General features: G+C 37.8%; 1 protein-coding gene and 1 non-coding gene across 7 annotated transcripts in view; one reads left to right on the top strand and one right to left on the bottom strand.

The window, feature by feature from the left end:
- Positions 1-17195, bottom strand: part of cacnb1 (calcium channel, voltage-dependent, beta 1 subunit) — a 45073-nt gene extending 27878 nt beyond the window's left edge. For 4 of the 6 annotated variants that reach the window (XM_008416968.2, XM_008416970.2, XM_008416971.2 and 1 more), the window contains exons 1-2: positions 16919-17194; positions 9833-9919 (exon numbers count right to left, since the gene is read on the bottom strand). In XM_008416968.2, the coding sequence (XP_008415190.1) occupies positions 9833-9919; positions 16919-17011 (180 nt within the window). In that variant the 5' untranslated portion in view covers positions 17012-17194. Of the gene's footprint in view, positions 1-5276; positions 5516-9832; positions 9920-16918 lie in introns of those variants that run through there. The other 2 variants (XM_008416974.2, XM_008416973.2) reach the window with 2 other exon arrangements.
- trnac-gca (transfer RNA cysteine (anticodon GCA)) lies at positions 10455-10526 on the top strand. The gene has a single exon. It is a non-coding gene; the product is annotated as a tRNA-Cys (tRNA).
- Positions 17196-19432: the final 2237 nt, after the last annotated feature.

Here is a 19432-nt window from a genome sequence, read left to right as displayed (position 1 = left end):
GAAGCGGACTGCACTGCAGGGCATTCTGGATAAATATAACCAAAACAAACAAGAGTTTAACGCTAACGGGAGAAATGGCTCAGGATAAGATAGAAATCCTACAAAAAAAAATTATACTACTCCATTTATGTTTACATTTTGTGAAGAAGGAAGTTGCACTCATGTCTTCTTCAGAGGTTTTCATGTAGTTTCCTTCAGTGGTTCCTGAGGCGAAGCGGGGTAAAAGGTTTGTTCAACACAGTGCAGTGTGAAAACGAACCCAACCAGCTGAAAATGTAACAAATCTTGCAATTTTGGTTCCCAGTCTAACATGAAAATACCCTAAGATATCAGGATGAGAAAATATATAGTTGTGTAAAGAGCATTGCAATGTCTAGCCATCATACCATTCAGGAGGGAAACAAGTTCTGACTCCCACAACATGTTTTGGTGGAAAAAGTATGAAATGCAAAAAAAAAAAAAAAAGAAAAACATCATGTGAAGATCCTGGCTGAAGCTGGTTATCAAAATTTAGAAGGCACTACAACAAAACTAGCAAAGGAGGAATAAAAAAATTGCATCAAACTATTATAAGGAAATTCTAAACACTGAACACAACTTTTATACATACATATTTTGCACTTGCAGTTATTTGAATAAGTGTGGGGGACACGAAGCTTCAAACAAACAGAAGTCTGAAACCTTCTGATTTATAAGATGCCACAATTTGTCCGTGACATTTCTCATAACTTTGGTGTTTTCCTGAGAATATTCAATTATCTGCTTCAAACTTTTCTCATTTGTTGAGTCATTGCTGAAAAAGAAAGAAGCACTAAATCAATGCAGTTGGGAAAAGAGAGCAGCAGAATCGACGGGGTAATGGAAAAAGGAGAGCGGCTACGACGGGAAAAGATGAGCGACTAAGAAAAATGACGAGTCCTGAAGAGCAGCAGCAAAAACGAAGTAGCAGATTTGTTTTTTACAAGACTATACAAATATTGACTTGACATTAAAGGTGTGATAGTTTAGTAATCATTCATTCCTTTGTTTTATCTTAAAAAAAAAACACAGTAACTAATCTTAACTGTACCATTCTGTAATGATGCCAGAAAACAGCGCAGAGTTTAAAGATTTTAATCTGTTACTGCCACGAACAAACAGGAACATCGCAGCAGGTGTTGCAAGAATCCACAGTGTATGACTAAGAGGTGATTACCATCGGAGAGCTAACACGTACTGCGAACCCCATATCCTGATAATTAAACAGATAAAAATATCTTCACACTTATCACACTGGATGATGTGATAATGAATAAAGAAAGAGGAAAAGTGAGAACATTAAATATCCTTTCTGGTTTATCTCTGAGGAAGACGACGTCTCCTGCCAACGAAGGGAAACTGTAGCACCAATCCTCAGCTCTGCATGCAATAAATTCATAAAGAGAGTGAGATTAGCTCCGTTTGAGGTGGAGAAAGGCAGATTAAGAGAAAGAAATGAGTCCCAGAGGACAGAATCTCTAAATTGGAGAAAGAAATGAGTCCCGGAGGACAGAATCTCCAAACTGGTGGTTGCAACTGGCCTTTCTTTACGTCTCTGTCACATCCTGGAAACTGGCTGGACTGTGTGAAAATGACCAGAAAGATGAGTCACAAATGAACTCAACTGAACCGAAATACCCCCGCCTTCACTAATGAGTGCGTAATACAAGCCTAACTCAGTCAGTTAATAATTTTAAAAAGGATTACATCTGTAATAGATACCAAATGCAAGCATAACTGGATCATGTTTGATTTTAGATATTAATTCAGAAGCAGAGTTTGCTTACAAGACTTTCATTTAAAATCATAACATACTTTTTTATGCTTTAGCCAGTTCAAAAAATATACAGCTCTGGAAAAGATTAAGAGACCACTTAAAACGATCAGTTTCTCTAATTTTACTTTTTATAGGTATATGTTTGATTAAAATGAACCATATATGAACCACTGGTAACATGTCTCTGAAATTCCAAGCAAAAATTTTGTATTTATTTGTAGGAAATGAGAAATGGTCAAAATACCGAAAAAGATGCAGCACTCGGTAATAATGCAAAAAAAAACAATTTCATATTAATTTACAAACAACAATACTAATGTTTTCACTCAGGAAGAGTTCAGAATTTAATATTTGGTGGAAATTCATGAAGTTTTCAATGGGGTTCAGTGAAGTAGACTCCTATTTTTTTCCAGAGCTGTATATGCATTCAACTCTTGCCATCTTTCAATCACATTTACAGTGCAGTGAAAAAGCATTCACCCCTCGTAGATTTCCATTTCTGTGGTTAATAAGAAAAATGTTGTTTTAACTCAGTGAAACAGCTTCATACAAAGCAACAAACTGATGATTCAAATTCATTGACTTCATTAATTCATTTTTAAGGCTTTGAGACTCCAGAGGACCTCAGCAGGAGTCATGATGCACAAATAAAGGGAATATGAAAACATGGCCACCCAAAATTACTCCAAGACAACATTAATAACTGATCAATAAAAACCCCAAACAAACTCTAAATCAATCCAGGTCTCATATTCGCAGTTAAAATCAGTGTTAATGATTCAACTAATCCAAACACCAATCTGATTTTAAGCTTAAATTCACAATCCAAAGTCCACCTCTGAACGTCTAAAGAAAAGAAAAAAGCGAATCGAAATATTTTTGGACGGCCTAGTCAAAGTCTTGACTTGAAATTGATTGAGATACAAAGTAAACATTTCATTTAGAGTTCCCATCAATGCTTGATGCCACTTGCTACCATCAAGAGAGGAACAGTTTTAGAGAAAATTACGTTTTCAAATGTAAACCAGTTTGGTTTGGGAAGTTTTTTAATTTGGCAAAACTGCATTTTGTAATAGTGTGAAACTGTTAAGTGTAAAAAAATAGGTAAAAAGAGGAAAAAAATGCTAAGGATAAAAAACTGTTTTTCACAAAACTGTCAATATTGATGTCAAATTTTTCACTTTTCAACTTCAGGTGTTGTTAATTATTAGCAGATTAGTCAAAAGACAACAAATATTTCACTTTGTTACATAGCAGTGGTTGATATATTAGCTAATGGACATCCCTCTTTCCCAGAACCATCCATCCATCCATTTTCTTACACCCTTATCCCTTGGTGGGGTCAGGAGGGTTGCTGGTGCCCATCTCCAGCTAGCGTTCCGGGCGAGAGGCAGGGTCACCCTGGACAGGTCGCCAGTCTGTCGCAGGGCAACACAGAGACACACAGGACAAACAACCATGCTGCACACAGTAATACCTAGTGACAATTTGGAGAGGCCAATTAACCTGACAGTCATGTTTTTGGACCGTGGGAGGAAACCGGAGTACCCGGAGAAAACCCATGCATGCACAGGGAGAACATGCAAACTCCACGCAGGGAATCGAACCCAGAACCTTCTTGCTGCAAGGCAACAGCTCTAACCACCTGCACCACTGTGCAGCCCCCTTTCCCTGAACCATTTTGTATAAAGCAAAAAAAGGTCTAACTTGAAGGATGCTCACTGGCTTTAGAGTTCAGAAAGAAAAACCAAAAATGAAAGCAGGAATTTATAGGGAAAACATGCAATCTGTGGACAAACCAGTCCAAGTACCCAACAGCTACAGCAGCTGAAAATACAGATAAATTCGGTTCTGACAGAAAGGTGTCAGAAAACACAATGTATCAGCGTTTGTGGCGTTCTGACATGTGGCAGCCCAGACTGCACGATCGAAGCAGACGGCATTTTGCTTTAATGTCAGCTGGATCTTTGCTTTGTGTGTGCTGAATATGAGGAAGACACATTGGTTCAGGATGAAACATGGGAGCAACTCAAGCTGCTTAGGACAACGTAAGGTTTCTTTTTTTATAAAGCGAACGATAAATACAAAACGAGTAGCGCATTGATGTCAGAAGATGTGCTTTTGATTTGAATTTTTAAAACACAAAATAGTAATATCTGTAATAGTAATATCCACTTTGAATCAGACAGAAAAAGACAGTATTTTGTTTGTTGATGCATTTACAAACCGAGGAAATAAGTATAGCTTCAGTTTTGATGCGTTTGAAAACTTTATTTATTAGTATTTGATGTGTTATCAAAGTACGAATTTAAAATTTGCTGATTAAGTTGTACATCGTAAATTATTACGAACAAAGACAAACGTGACCTAAACTGAACCGCTCAAATAAATTCCCCAAATCCAACTCAGATGAAGCATCTAATGCATGTGATGAACAAGCTAGTTGCATTTGAAAGAAAAAAACTGAATTGAAAACAAATAAAAAATATGTGCAGAACTTATTCTGCTAATGTGGAAAAAAAACACAATTTTGCAATTGCAGTGTTTCTATTAAACACGAAACACAATTAAAGCTACAGGTGACTAAGTTTGTTCATGAAATAAACAACTTCGTGATGCTGCACCATCATCCTCCTCCTACCACTTCCTGTCGTCGTCTTTGTCATTTCCGCCAGTAGTAACATCCGGTTGTTGGTCACATGATTTGTGTGATGCGAAAATCACACAAGTCATGTGTTACATCCATTGAAGTTACATCCAGAAAATCTCTTGGTCAACGTAAAAGCAGCCACTGTCAACTTGGTAGCAACCCGCTCAGTATCATAATATCATGGCTAATCAACTTAATTACTCAACTTCTGCTCTGATCTCTTCAGTCAAAACAATGTGGAGAATTTTTAACTGGTTTTGTCAAACAAACAAATATGGCAACTCTTTCTGAGAACCGGCTTCTCGGATGTGCCAGATGTGACTATTTTGGGGTTTATGGCAGTCAGAGAGAGAGCTGGAAGTCTGAGCTCAATCTTTTTAAATATATTGCTTGGAACATAAAACATATTATGAGATTGTAAACATAAATGCAGATATCTGCGATTTTTAATTTCAAGAAGTATAAAGCCCAGTTAGTTACAAGTTTACATTGAGGTTGTGCAGCTGGATAGACTGAACCTGGGCCTGTGAAGGAACATGGAGAAGCCCCCCTGAAATGGCGATGGTGCTGGGAAGACTGGTGCACCGACGCAGCCACTGGAACTGGAGGTCTAATTAAAAACACAGCGCCTTTTGAGCAGCTGTAACACGGCCCAAAATGGAAACTCCTGGTACAGTCAGAAGACGACAAGCAAAGAAAAATGCAAAACGCATTGGCACAGAAAGATCCACTTAATCTGTCAAAGGTCAACGGAAATATATCCGAAGTTTTAAAACTCTGTCCTTCCATTTCAGTCAGATGTGGTCAAACTTGTAAAGCTTTACTTCTTACCATTACGGGCCTTGGAATCCTCTCAGTCCGCTCCATGCCTCGTTTGCCACGCTCGCCGCACCCCGGCAAACCAAGGGGAGTCCACTCTATTCGTGTGTGTGTGACGGAGAGAGACGTCTGTATGTCAATGTCTCATTGAGTGTGTGTGGTGGTGTGTGATAAAGTGGACAGCCAGAAAAGTGTTTGAAACTAAGAGAGCGCACTCTTAACCTCCGGCCGCACGCGGACGCCCACCTCCACTACCCCCCGAGGAGCGCGTACAGTGTCGGAGCTGGCTATAGGGGCAGCAGGGGGGGGTCGGGTTGCAGGACTTGTGCTACATTTGCAATCTGGGTAAATATATTTAGCCCTGGCAGGACAGAAACAGGGACGTGAACACACTGAGACCCAGAAGGAAGTTTGGTATGCAGTCGTCAGCCATTCAGAGGCCCAGCTGACCAGCGAGAGATAGAGAGAGAGAAAACTGGGCAGTGGTAAGGGTTTTGCACCGCCATCCCCCCACTTCCACTCTTTTTTCCTCTGAACTTCTCCTACGAGGTCATTCTCCCCAACTTCTCACTTTGTAGTTTGTCCCTTTGTGTATCTTTTGGATAGAGAGGAATCATTGGGGGGATTCAGGGAACTGAAGACATGAAGCTCAGTTTACTAGTTTACAGTGACTTACCCTACATCAGGCGTGTCGAACTCAATTGAATTTTCGGCCAAATCAAGATCATGAATGCTCTTAAAGAGCCGGTTGTGCCAGAATCTATTGCTGAAACTCGTTAACGAACCGCTAAAGTATAAATAAATTCTTAAAATTAAATAATATTGAACATCTTTTCAGTACCTCCAGGATTTCACGACTGTTTTTGGGGATTTTTTGCAATAAAAATCAAAGTGTACTGTACTTATTTTGAAATATTTGCACTTATGTATGATGGAAAATGCGACTTTTTATTATTTGCCGTATCATTATGGATTATAAATCAAGAAAGGCTGAGGCAGATGTTTAGTAGAAGTAAAACTACCAGTCACTTGGACCCAATATTTTTCACAATTTTTGCCAAAAATCTGCGATAAATTCACAATTGTGCATTGGTGCAAAAAAAATGCAGGGATTTGTTGATTTTACATGAATTTTCACAATAGTTTGCAGAAAAGTGGAGGGATTGATTGATGTAATTTGGCAGTAAACAGATAAAAATTGCTTTGATTTGACTGATAAAATAATGTTTAAGCACAGTTATTTTGACGGTTCTATTCATATAGAGGGCCACATAAAAAGCTGTGGTGGGCCAGATTTGGCCCCCGGGCCTTGAGTTTGACACGTGAATAAACTTCAAAATAAACCTTTGACGTTTATTTTAACTGCCACAGATCAAAATAGGACTGGAAATGATTAAATCTGTCTTTATTGGTTACATTTTTATTAGGGGTGCACCAATTAATTGGCCCCAATTTCCTTAATTTTGGGAAATTGGTAATCGGTCGATACTTACATGTGAAGCCGATCTTATGTGCTTTGGTAAAGATCTAAAAATCAACAACTGTCCCACCCACCGGGTCGTGTTTGGACTTTACAACGGCTTTCTTCCTATACTTAGCAACATTTCAGACAAAAAAACCCAAAACAAACAGTGTCAGTAAAAATCGGAATCGGCAGATCAGGCTTTTTAAATATTGCAATCGGCCAGAAAACTGCAATCGGTGAACCTCGACCTCATTTATACAGATTGTCTCATTGAGATCCAAGATCATTTTCAAGAGAGACCTGATTTAATAAAGCAAATACACAAACAAAATTACAAACACAACAACATGGCAAGCAATGAGAATTTATTTTATATCTTTATTCATTTAGTTTTTCATATCATATCTTATTAATTTTTATTAATATCTTATTCATTTTATCAAGTACTTCTATCCAATTAAATAAGTAGCTAAAAATATATTTATTAAAGCAAAAAAAAAAAAAAAAACAACTAACATTTATAAAACAATGTAAATATTTTTAATTATTTAAATGTGCCTTTTGGCCAGCCAGAACAATTTGCTGATGGACTGAAGCAAAAAAAAAAAAAAAAAAAAAGGTAAGTATGTATTTATATTTTATTTACGTCACAATTTTATTACCGTTTTATGTAAATGATGCATAAAATTATTTATAAAATTACCGGATTGTGAAACTTGTGGTCCTCGGTACGAAGCAAGGATCGACTCTGTCCACAAGAGGGCGACCTCTGACCCCACCAAGGGATATTTCTCAATGCCTAACCTTTTCATCCCTTTCATTTGTACAAAAGCAAAAAAATTAAAGAAATAAAAAAATCTAAAGCCTGTAGTTGTGAATATAATGTTTTGAAATATCTAGTAGAAGTTTCCCCCACTTCTATATTTCAATTATTAATAAATTGTGCAGAAACCTTTAATTTTCATGACCATTTAATGAATCTGAGTTCTTTTAATGATTTGCTGTAAAGAGAAACATAAAATTATTACTATTATTATTTTTCTTTCATTGATTTACCTGTTTTTTTGTGTTTTTGTTCAACCTGTCGCACAAAACTTACAAGACGTGTGAGCGTGGAGGCCGCGCCCTCGCCTCACACCCAGAAGCGAGAAGAAGGACATACACACGCACAAACCCGTCGAAACATCCTCTGCTTCGTCTCCACATCCCACCGTTGCTCGCACACAGGGGGAGATTCAGCAACCCGGTTGCCATAGAAACCAGGCCGAGTGTACCAGCCGGCTCTGCCGTCGGTTGATTGTGGCTCCGGTGTGCCTGTGTGTATGCGGCCGAGTGAGCGTGCGCTGGCGTGGGCGTGTGTGAGACTGTAAAGCCTATACTGTGCTCTCGGTTGTTATGTGAGGCTATATTTACAAAATCCTATATGTTGCCTGAAAGGGTGTTGTTGCTTTTTTTTTGTTTTGTTTTGTTTTTGTCTGGCAATTTCGAGCAAACTGGACGTGTGTTAAAAAAAATAAATAAAAAAATGTGACATACATTTTGAAAATGCAATGCAGCAACAAGAGAAATAGAGGATGTGCTGATTACACACATCATCTACTGTATGTTTAATCATAGTAAGATAAATACTATCTTACTGCCGGGGTGTCGTCTTCTCTGCTCTGAGTTAATGAAGGACACGGCAGTGGGAAGGGCAGCGTGTGCAGGCGAGAATGCTGCTAACCTTTAGAAACCACAGGAGACTTCAGCTCCCTGCGTTCACCGACAGTGATGGGATTTTTTTTTACATTTATTTTCTAAAGCAGCGCCAGAACCAAACAGTTAAATGTCATACAGCAAAGAGCACATCAGTTCCTCTCTGAGATGAAGAGGTCAGACAGAAAAAGAGTGGCTCGTTTAGCTATGACACCACACGGCTTTCAGAAATGTCATGTCCAGACACAGAAGGCTGCACGGGTCATGATGAGAGTGTGATGCTTTACTCCAGCCTTCCTGTGGTGGAAATGTATCACTGTTTACACAGAATGCATTGATAGCAGAACCAAAACACCTGCATGCTGGGTCTGGATCAAGCAGAAGTGATGGTTCTGGATTAAATCCAGTATCTAATATCTAATACCTATGTCAGAGGTGTCCAAAGAGCGGCCTGGAGGCCATTTGTGGCCCTTGATCAGAATTCAAGAATAGCCTAAATTTGGTTTGCCAGTTCAGAGAGTGGATACAGATTTAAGATACTAAAATGGAAAATGTTTGCTTTTAATTTGATTTGATTTATTCTAAGTACAACCATTTTTACTAAAATTCAGACCAGGGCATCCCTATTTAATAAAATATTCAAAATAATGCAAGAGTGAGCCATATACTGTTCTTGTTGCCAAAAAGACAAACAAAAAATGTAGAAAAATATGATCAACCTGAAAACATTAGCATATGGTTTGCTGTTTATTTTTTTATCTGGCAAACCTGCAAAGCATTTTTCTTTTTTTTTTTTTGCTGCCGATTTCTCCTGCCATCACTTGCCAGGAGAAATGTGACTTCCATCATGTTTAGTTTCAGGTGCAAGTTATGATTAAAAACTGCAACATTTGTTACATTTTCAGCAGCTGCCGTTTACTACTGTGTCAAATTAGAAAAAATAATAAATAAACAAAACAGTTCCCCTCCTCGCCTGTGGTGGCGCTGCATCAAGAACCACTGCACTAAACGACATGAAAACCTCAGAAGAAGACATTTCCTTCTTTACAAAATGTAAACAAAAATGGATTTCTCTTTTGTCTTTTTCATTTCCTGTGTTTGTTTTGGTTATTTTTACCCAGAATACAACCATGTAGGGACAAAAGAACCAGCACATCACCCCAGTTTTAAACTCCTTACACTTCCTGTAGTTCAGAGAATAGACTTTATAATTTACCGAGTGGCTTAGCACAAAAATACATTAAAAACTTGTTAAAGAACTCGGCAGAAAAGAGATGAAAGTTGCCCATATTTAAATTAAATTGCTGACTTTTTGGCATTAGAAGCCCCTACTTTAATTATGTTAAATTTAAGGCTTCCTAATTAAGGAGTAGGGCAGAGAGTAAGGAGATTATGTGTGAAATGTTACCTGTCGGACAAAGCTGTTAGAGGTGGTGTCAGAAGAGGTGCTCCCATCTGAGCGCTTAAATCGGCTCTTCCTCTTGGCGTACTTTCCCTGAAAAGATTGAGGAAAAACACAAAAAAGTTGAATCATCCATCAGTCTCATAATTAACTTGACACATTTCTGAGAAACCCTCGTTTCCGGGGAGCTTGATGGCCATTAACATTTGGAAGAGCATTTGCAAAAAGCCTCTGAAAACGATCAGGCAGTCAGATGGAGCCAAGAGATAAAGCGGCAAGAGTCCCAGACCACAGAGGAAGTCAACCAAAGCAAATGTGCCCACAGCCTTCATGACCGCCATCTATTACTCGCCATTTTTCATGCGATTCAAACTGAGAGGCTGTAATCTGATTGGTAGACCTCTGGCAGATGGCCTTTCCGGGTTAGGCCGAGGCCACACATCCCCAGCTCATATTGTCATGGTTACACAATACAGACTAATCATATTTGTCGACAATTAGGGGGCCGCCTATTTAAGCATGAAAAGAGGACAGCTGGTGAAGAACAAACACAATGGATCAATACAGCAACAGCATGCGCCTTCATCCAGGTATGGCTTTATTTCCTCCCCAGTGGGTTCATGTTTCAGGGGGTATAGCTCAGTGGTAGAGCATTTGACTGCAGATCAAGAGGTCTCCGGTTCAAGTCCGGATGCCCCCTGCCTTTCCAGCTCTGAGCCATAAGGTGCATTACACACGAAACAGCATGAGAGGAGTACATTTTATCTTGTTTACACAAATCTCCTCCACCTAAAATGAGTCATGCACAAATGCAATGCATTAAAATAACCAGCCTACAGTGCATTTTAGCAGAAACTATTCATAACAGGGGCCTCGCATATTTTTTTTTTCACAGGCAAATTCTTAACGTAAGCTTCGTTTGGTTTATTACTCACACCCTGAGAGGCAATTATATTCATGCACAACTGAATGCGCACACTTTCTTACAGTAACCCAGTCATCCTTTCAGATCTCCTACACACATACATAACACACGCAATGAGCAACTGCCTCAAAAGTCCCCTGTGCTTGACTTGCAGATTACACAGAGACAGATTAACAAGGAACCCGTAATAAGCGACCTGCGCCGGTGTTTTGTCATCACAGTCACACAGTGTCCAATGTGCATAAAGGAGGCCGTCGCAACGCCTTAAAGCAAACACATTCGGTCAGGAGGTTTCCACARGRAGCAGATATGAGGGAAACACATTAACTGAATTTATCTCGAGCTTTCTGTTGAACTACAAATTGGAGGAATCAAAAGCTGCTTCTAAGCTATTTTTTAGTAACTCCAGCACTTCTGCCACATTTTATAATGTTGCAAACGTATTCCAAAACCAATTTGATCTTTGTTTTTCTTTTCTCGAAAAGCTAAGTTTGGACATTTATGTAAATAATATATAAAATATTTTCTTTAAAATACTTGAGGCTGGAACTGCTGCCAAAGCAAAGGAATACGTAAGAAAATGTGATTTTTTTCTAAGTCCAATAAATWAGCAAAAAACTCAATARCCTAGTTTGACATTCTGATAATGGGACATTTGCATGTAGSATTTTGAGGAAAGATATTAATTTAACACAATTTGGAACGAGGCTGAACATTAAAAGGTGGAAAAAGTGAAACGCTGTGAATATTTTCTGGATCRTGRTTTGGGTCAACGTGGRTTTATTGYGATTGTTTTTATTTTTACTTCAGTATGGAAAGGTTAAAAATAACCTGCTGATGTATACCAGGGTTTGCKTTTTCTGTCTTTGTGGACACACTCTTGTTAAAGTGCCGGGCTTTTGTGGAATATTTTTGAATATCATTGACTGGAAAACGAATCTGTTAGAGGAGTACATAAATAAATTAAGATTGTGCAAAGACCTGGTTGCATAACTAAAACGAAAACCTTGCTGATGCACCTTTTGATTTAATTACAGCTTTCAGATATGAAAAAAGATTAAAGGGTTGCGAATACTTTCTGGTAAATTTTAGAACAGAGAATATGAGACACATCATCAAAATGCATGAGCGACTGTACTTTGTTTTGTTCAAGAGCAAAAATAGAGCATGATATCAGAGTCCACCTACACAGAAAATCTTCAAAAATCCTGTTCTCCAACTTTTGCAATGAATGAGAAAGTTAAAGACAAATCAATAATGTTTGGTTTTTTTAGCTTTATTTTTAACCACCTGTCTGATGCAATCACCAAATTTCAAAACGCAGGAGACWCAAAATTTTACAAGAGGGAAATTGTCTTATTTGTTTATAGGGAAACACTCTTGGTTTACTTGATATCGGCTTTCCTGTTCTGGTTTTTCAAAAACCAGTTATGACATGTTTTCTCTTGCTTTTTATAAGAGAGTACCTCAATCTTTAGTTTTAGGAAAATAAGAAAACACATCCATCCATCCATCCATCCATCCATCCATCCATTTTCTTCCGCTTATCCGGGGTCGGTCGAAACACATTCAATCAAGGTAAAATGAAGGATATTGATTCAGAATAGTGCTGTAGCATTACAAAGTTAATATATATATAAATATTATTATTATGTATACGCRTAGCCTGTTTTGTGTTTAAAGATTGATGTTATATCAAATWGATTTTTAAGAGAAGACGTAAAACACACAAGATGTTTTTCTTCCAAATACTTCTTTTCATTCAAAACTGTTATTTATGTCAACATGTGGCAAGTAGATTTTAAACTGTACATTAAATAAATCAAAAATAAAATTTATGTAAGCATGTTTGTTCACCTTTGGACTTAATTGGAAAACATATCTTTACAGTGTGAGCGTACAAAAAGTATATTTTATACAGCGTAAACAGGACTGGTTCAACAAGAAGTCAAATTTTTGTCATAAACGTGGATTCAGTTTTCTTTTAAAGTCTAAACAAGCGTCTATTCTCTCTAAAACTTAAWGTTTTACAGCTATAGTCTTGTCAGTTTCAGTCTGAACCTAATGTTCATTGAAATCAAGGCTGCAATCTTTTTCTTAATCATTTGTTACCCATATTTTGCCGTCCGCTAACTGTCCRTAGGTTGTTAATAATTAAACGGATAATATTAGCTTGTGCTGGCTGACATGTTTGCTCCTGTGATTCTGCTGAAAGAGGAGATTTTACCAACATCTTTTCATCAAAACATCAAACAATGAGCATTKTTGGTATCTTTAACAATCCTATCAAAGACATTTGAATCAGGATATTATTAAATGAAATTATAAATGGGGGTCATTTCACCTTTTTGTCACTTTTGCAACTTTGACTTGTAAAACTCAGACACAAAATATTAGAGTCTAGATTAATGTTTTGATATCTTTTAAACACATTAAGAAGGTTTAATCCCTGCTGCCTCTAAATCGTTGGAGCAGCTTCAGCATCGATGAAGTGCTGCTTCAAATGCAACAGAAGAAGACCMTAAGCTTTCGTTGCCTCCATTTTAGCTGCTCAGCTTGTTAAGGGAAAAAGAAGGTGGTGGTGGGGGGTGAGTGTCACATTTCCATCAGTACCAATTACTGGGGCTGTTTAAATAACTGCAGTGGAGTCATTTAATCCTGGGCAATGAAAGCTGCTTGTATGCTTTCACAAAAAGACAACAGCCAAATGTTTCCCTGCCTCAGTGAGGCTCGTGTTTCCTGTGCTCCTAAATGATCTCAAACTTTTATTTTTGCTGGTGCCTGCATCTCCAGCTGTCTCAGTTTTACCCTTCATTCATACTTTTCTTGGCATATAAATGTTTCAAAGTGCAGATAAAAAATAATTTTCTCCAACTGAAACCCTTTCCTGCACTTTTAGTGTAAGTGATAGGTGAAAACAAATCTTCAGGTGTAAATTAAAACAGTAATTTCTACAAGAGGATTCTTGTTTTCCTTTTTTAATCTAAAGTTTAGTTAAAGTTTGTGGTTTGTCTTGGATTTTTCCTATTTATGAAGCYGTTTCTGTTCATTAGCAAGTGTGTATTATTGTTATACAATATTTATTTGCAGTCTTAATAAATAATTTYCTATTATTTAATTAATGGYGCAATAGATCCTAAAAGGAGAGAAATTACAGAAAATCAACCTTTTCTTTTCATTTTATGCACTTTGTGAAATTTTTTCACATTTTACAAAATAAAAATCAGTAACTTCAACATATTTCATTTGTATTTAATATAATACTGCTTTCTTAGAAACTAAAATGTCTTACATTTGTATTCAAACCAGAGTAAATACTTTTTAAATGACCGTTTCTTCTAATCACAGCTGAAAAGCGAGTGTCACTACCAGCTTTGTAGATCTTAAAAAATTTAATTTCTGCATATTTTTCATAAAAAWAGACTCAAGGTTTTTGAAATTGGATGGAAAGTATTTGTATGCATCCATCTCCCAGTTTAGATTTAGTACATTATAAGRGTAAGATTATTAAAGTAATAAAAARAAAGATGAAAATAAATGACAAACCTTGCAGTTTCAGCCGCATAAATTGTCCTTTCWGATCTCATTGAAACTGCTGGCTGGCTCAGGCGCTGAATAAATAAATAACTAATCTTCAGTTCAATTTTCTGCTGCTTGTTTAGAAAGCGTCATAAATGCACCTCAGTTTTAAACATTTCACCAAAATGTWAAATTTTCACAGTTAGAAAGGATGTTATTAGCATTGCCAAAATGAGATTTTGATTGCATCAAGTACATTCGGCTGCAACAACCTATTAGTGTCTGAACGCGTGTCGAGCAGGAGATGATGCATTGCCACCAAATATATTAGCAATTAAGATGTTAGATGAAGCAACATCACAGCTGAAGGAGTCATTAGACTTATGATCTGAGGGGGGGAAAAAGGGAGAAGCTAACTCATGCTTTGTTAGATGCTCAACATGGAGTGCAGATGATCTGTGAAAAGCCAAACGTAGCCGAACGTGGCTGTGTTCATGTCAGGAAAGGGCAGAGAAATGCCACAGGAAGTAGGGAGGGGAGGCTTCCTGTTGGTAAACATCCTCCCAGACTAGGAGTGTAATTAAGCAGGGTGTGAGAGRCGGACGGGGTGGCAGGTGGTTTGGGAGCGYAGCACCCGCACTGGTAGGGGTGCAGTGATAAACCCAACACGATTTTCTTAATTCTGGGAGATCAGCCGATATTTACATGTGAAACCGATCTTATTTATCGATCTCATCTACCTCAATAGAGGACTCTGTCTGCACATTTGCATTAGTCATCCCACTATTGCCAAATCGGCGATTTTCTTGCTGTATTTAACATTTTTAGACAAAAAAAAAAAAAAGTTCAAAATCAGAATCAGCAGGTTAGGGTTTTTAAAGATCGCTAATCAATAATCAGCCAGAAAACTCCACCCCTACTACCTGGAAAATCTCTTAAAGCTGCAGTACGTAATTTTGTCTTACATATTTCTTGTAACTGTCACTATGTCGTGACAGTATGGTATGAGAAAAATAAATAAATCAAGCACATCTGCCTTTTCCCAAGAGCTCCCAGTGCGAATTAGAAACAACCAATCAGAGCCAGGAGGCGGGTCTTAGCACTGTCAATCAATTCCATGTGCGCCGCTCACACCCCCTTTGCTCAGACTAGTTAGAATAACCACTAATGACMGTAGATAAACAAGTTTCATGTAATGGTAAGTCGTTTCTCCACTAATATGACATTTTGCAGCATGTTTATGAGGTTGATTGACAGCGCTAAGACCCACCTCCTGGCTCTGACTGATTGTTTTTGACAGGGAGAAGTATACAGACGGYGYGAGTACCTCAGAGTGAGTAGCTCATATCTTACTGYCACAACATGGTGAGAGTTTTAACAAAGACTTWAAAAAAACAACACATTTTTAAAATAAAAGTTACATTCTGCAGCTTCATCTCTTTTATCCCTAATCCAATACTCTGCTCAGATCTACAACCGCAGATCTGCAGACACAATCTTTAATCTAAGGAACCCTCCAGCTCTGAATTCGGATGAGTTCTCGACCCACAGCCCATCTCTGCAGAAGTACCGAGAAAACTCAGGATATTAGAGCTTCTCGTCTGCGCGTCAACATGCGCCTTCCGTTTGATTGATGGGAGGAGCAGACTTAAAACACACCAAAAGGACAAAACAAGACCAAACACCCTGCTGCCTGGACAAGAAGGTTGTCCATCTGCTTCTCGCCGCAGTCTCTCTGATCTGATAGAGATCAGATTTCTAAAAACGGACATGATGAGGTGAGATGGTGATGCGGTGGTGATAGTGGGACACTCATCTGGAAGGAGCTGAGGGGGATGAGAGAGAGATGAGAGGGAGCTGATAAGAGTGGGAGTAAAGTGGAGAGAGCAGGATTTGGCATGGTTTGAAGCGCTGGTTGTCTCTGATGAGGCGGTTTTTTTTCCTCCTCTCTCTCTCTCTCTTCTCTAGAGAGACAATGACTGAGCTCAGCGTGGGTGTGTTTGTTCTAGATATTCTCGTTTTTTTCCCCCCCATCAATTTAAAGACTTATGACTAAACATGCCCACGTTACACACAAATCTTTAAAAACCGACACCTTGAAAAGGAAGGGAAACTAAAATAGTATGGATCAAGTTTTATTATTCGAATAACGCTGGATTTATTACGATTTAACGGGTTTAGAGGCTGAACATTTTCTCTTTTAGTTCCCGATGCCAACAAGTGTTTTCCGTTTGATCAGATCAGCAGTTTGTTTGGGGTGTAACAGATTAATTAAACAAAGGTGTGGTTTTAGTCTCAGGCGTTACATCACGGTCTGACGTCTCGAAGATAATTTGAAAAGCAAAACTGAGAAAACTGGAAAGAAAACACACAACACAGCTGCAGCCCTAAATGAAAGCACCCGGATGTTGTTGTTCCGTCAGTTATTTTTGATTCAATCGACGCTTAATGAGCGCACAGGCGATTCAAGCGACAGGAGCGCCGAACAACCTGTTAATCTCCAGAAGTGAAAACAGCTTCGCGCGTTTAAAAAGCAGCTCCTTCCTCACTCCAAAATGTACAAAACATAAATCAGAATTATTAGCTTTTTTTTGTTTTTGTCAGAAAATTGAATCATCTTTCCGCTCCCTCTCATTCGGTGGTCTTACCTGCGTGTGCGGATGGTGGTCGATCATGCCCATTGGGATCTCCTGGTTTGGGGTCGAAGGCGTCCTGGACATACTACTACTTTTCTGTACCATTTGATTTCACTTTTTAAAGAATCTCTTTCAGTTGTCGTATGTTTATGATGGTGTGGACGGAGTCATCTTTTCTTCCTGTTCAGGGGAGGGGAGAACTCGGAGATGGATCTGAGCTGGCTGGTTAAAATAATGGCAACAGCTGCCTCCCTCCAGCCTACAGCGTTACACACTGGCGCACTGAGCGCCGACACGGCTGTCAAGTGTGCGGAATGACGCACGGACGCATCCGGTTGGAGAAAAAAAAAAATCATTTTTTATTATCAGGCGACTTGTATTATTATTATTATTATTATTATTATTATTATTATTATCAACAATAATTAGGGCCATATATAGAAAAATTACATTTCCGCCAAAAAATTCAAACATTTTTAGACTAATCTCCGAAAGTTTTTTAAAAAGTTGAAAATATACTAAAAACATTTTTTTTTTAAATCTCATAAAATTTCTAGAAAAAAAAGAAAATTTCTACATTTGCTATTTTTTTTAATTAAAAATGTTTAGATTAATCTTAGAAGCTTTTTAGAAAAAAACAAGAAATCGAAAGATATCTAGAAAATTTCAGAACATTTGAGATTAATAATAGTAATACAAAATTTATTAATTAAATAAAACTCTTGTTCTGTAATGTTTGGTGTTCTGTTCACTATTCACTCCTTACAAAAAGAACAATAAAAAACGAAACAAATGAACACATAAACACAAAATAAATCCAAACATTCGTATCCCAAATATTTTCCATGTTTAAAATAACATTCATAGTGAATTTCAGATTCACATATAATATAAATATAGAAAAACAAAGAAGTAATTTTCCATATTTTCCTAAATAAACTCTGCATACATTTGACATGGATGTTTTGAACAAACTGTATTAGAATAATAAAAAGCATGTAGCTAAGTTCATAACACAATCTGAAAAAATGTACTAGAAGATTCAACAACATTGAATTAAATAGCTAAATTGGTTGCCATAAAGAAAAAAGTATCACGAGATTTCCAAATTATTTCTTTGGAGCTTGAAACTTGTCTAACATCCTGTAGCAACAAGCTGTGCTACACAAATAAAGCCATGTACAATGAAATACACTTTTCCCTGCTGCTGTTGTAATGTTTTTATTCCCACGTTATTAGGGTAAGCCCAAAGGCTTTTATTTTGAAGGACGCATTCTCCAGCTACCGGCGTGTTTCTGTGTTTTTGTCCGCTTTTACAAGGTTTGTGCTGCTTGTGAGAGATCAACAGACTCCAGCTGGAGGCTGTGGTCCACGCCCTGATGAAATGACTCCACCTTCACTGAGTGAGTGATGAGCGAGCAGCAGAGCTCCGTGTAATGAAGGCCAGGCCACACAAATCCACAGACAAGAGGTCCTGCAGGGCTGTAATGATGCAGAAAATGTTCGTCTTGTCCTTTAGTTTATGAAGTAGAACAGGGAGACATTATGATCTGAAGAAACAAACATGTTCACATTGTTCTCTTCAGGGACACGAATGACCTGATGCTGACCTCACATGACAAAAGAAATCATTAAAGCGCCGTAAGGTGAGCAGTTTTTAATCATCTTAAACATTATTTTCCACACAGATATTACGAATTATGACATCAGGCGACAAGAGTCCAACACCAGGAAGTTATTTGTGATGTTCATTTTTTATTTCTGTTTATCAAGAATTTTGATTTCCAACGCGTCTCTGTGTTTTTCTTTCAGTTTTACTTTCTTTAAAGGGTCAGTAATATTATGTATTTTCCAAGCACGTAGTATATTAGCTTCAGTTGCTAAATATGTCAAATATGATTTCAAAGGAATTTAACTTTGTAATGTAATGCCTTATGTCTCTTTAAAAACTTCTGCTTTCAGAAAGTCATCAAACCCGCGCTCTTCTATTAACCCTTTAACAACATTCAGTAGCTCGTTAATGAGATGCAAAGTTCTACGTTGTGTCTGCTAATTGCTGCTGGCTAGTCTGAAGGAGCTGAGTTGGGAAATGCTCTGGAGGCAGAAGCTAAGTCCACACAGAAATTTTGCACAGCCGAATGGTTGCCATGGAGATTCAAGGATTTCTCAAGCATCAATGCAAGACTCCATGTAGGTTTTTGATGAGAGAAAAATGTTGCATGAAAAAGATATAAAGCTGAAAAAAATGTATTGTTTACAATATTAGACTTACAAAAGCCACTTTGTGAAGAATATGTATTTTGAAATTGAGGAAAAACTCATAAAAATTTAATAGTAGAACCACAAAGCTGTTTAACAATAATCAGTGTGCTGAACTCTAACAACGATGAATACCTGTAAATGAGACTGTTTCTGGAGATTAATACACTGCCCACATAACAGTATTAAGATAAAAATGTGTGCGATAGAGACACTTTTCCTTCATGCATTCGGTATCAGAGCTGATGGACCGAACACCCACAACGT

This window comes from Poecilia reticulata, linkage group LG8, assembly GCF_000633615.1.
Source record: "Poecilia reticulata strain Guanapo linkage group LG8, Guppy_female_1.0+MT, whole genome shotgun sequence".
Taxonomy (NCBI): Eukaryota; Metazoa; Chordata; class Actinopteri; order Cyprinodontiformes; family Poeciliidae; genus Poecilia; species Poecilia reticulata.
This window is presented reverse-complemented; position numbering and strand designations above follow the sequence as displayed.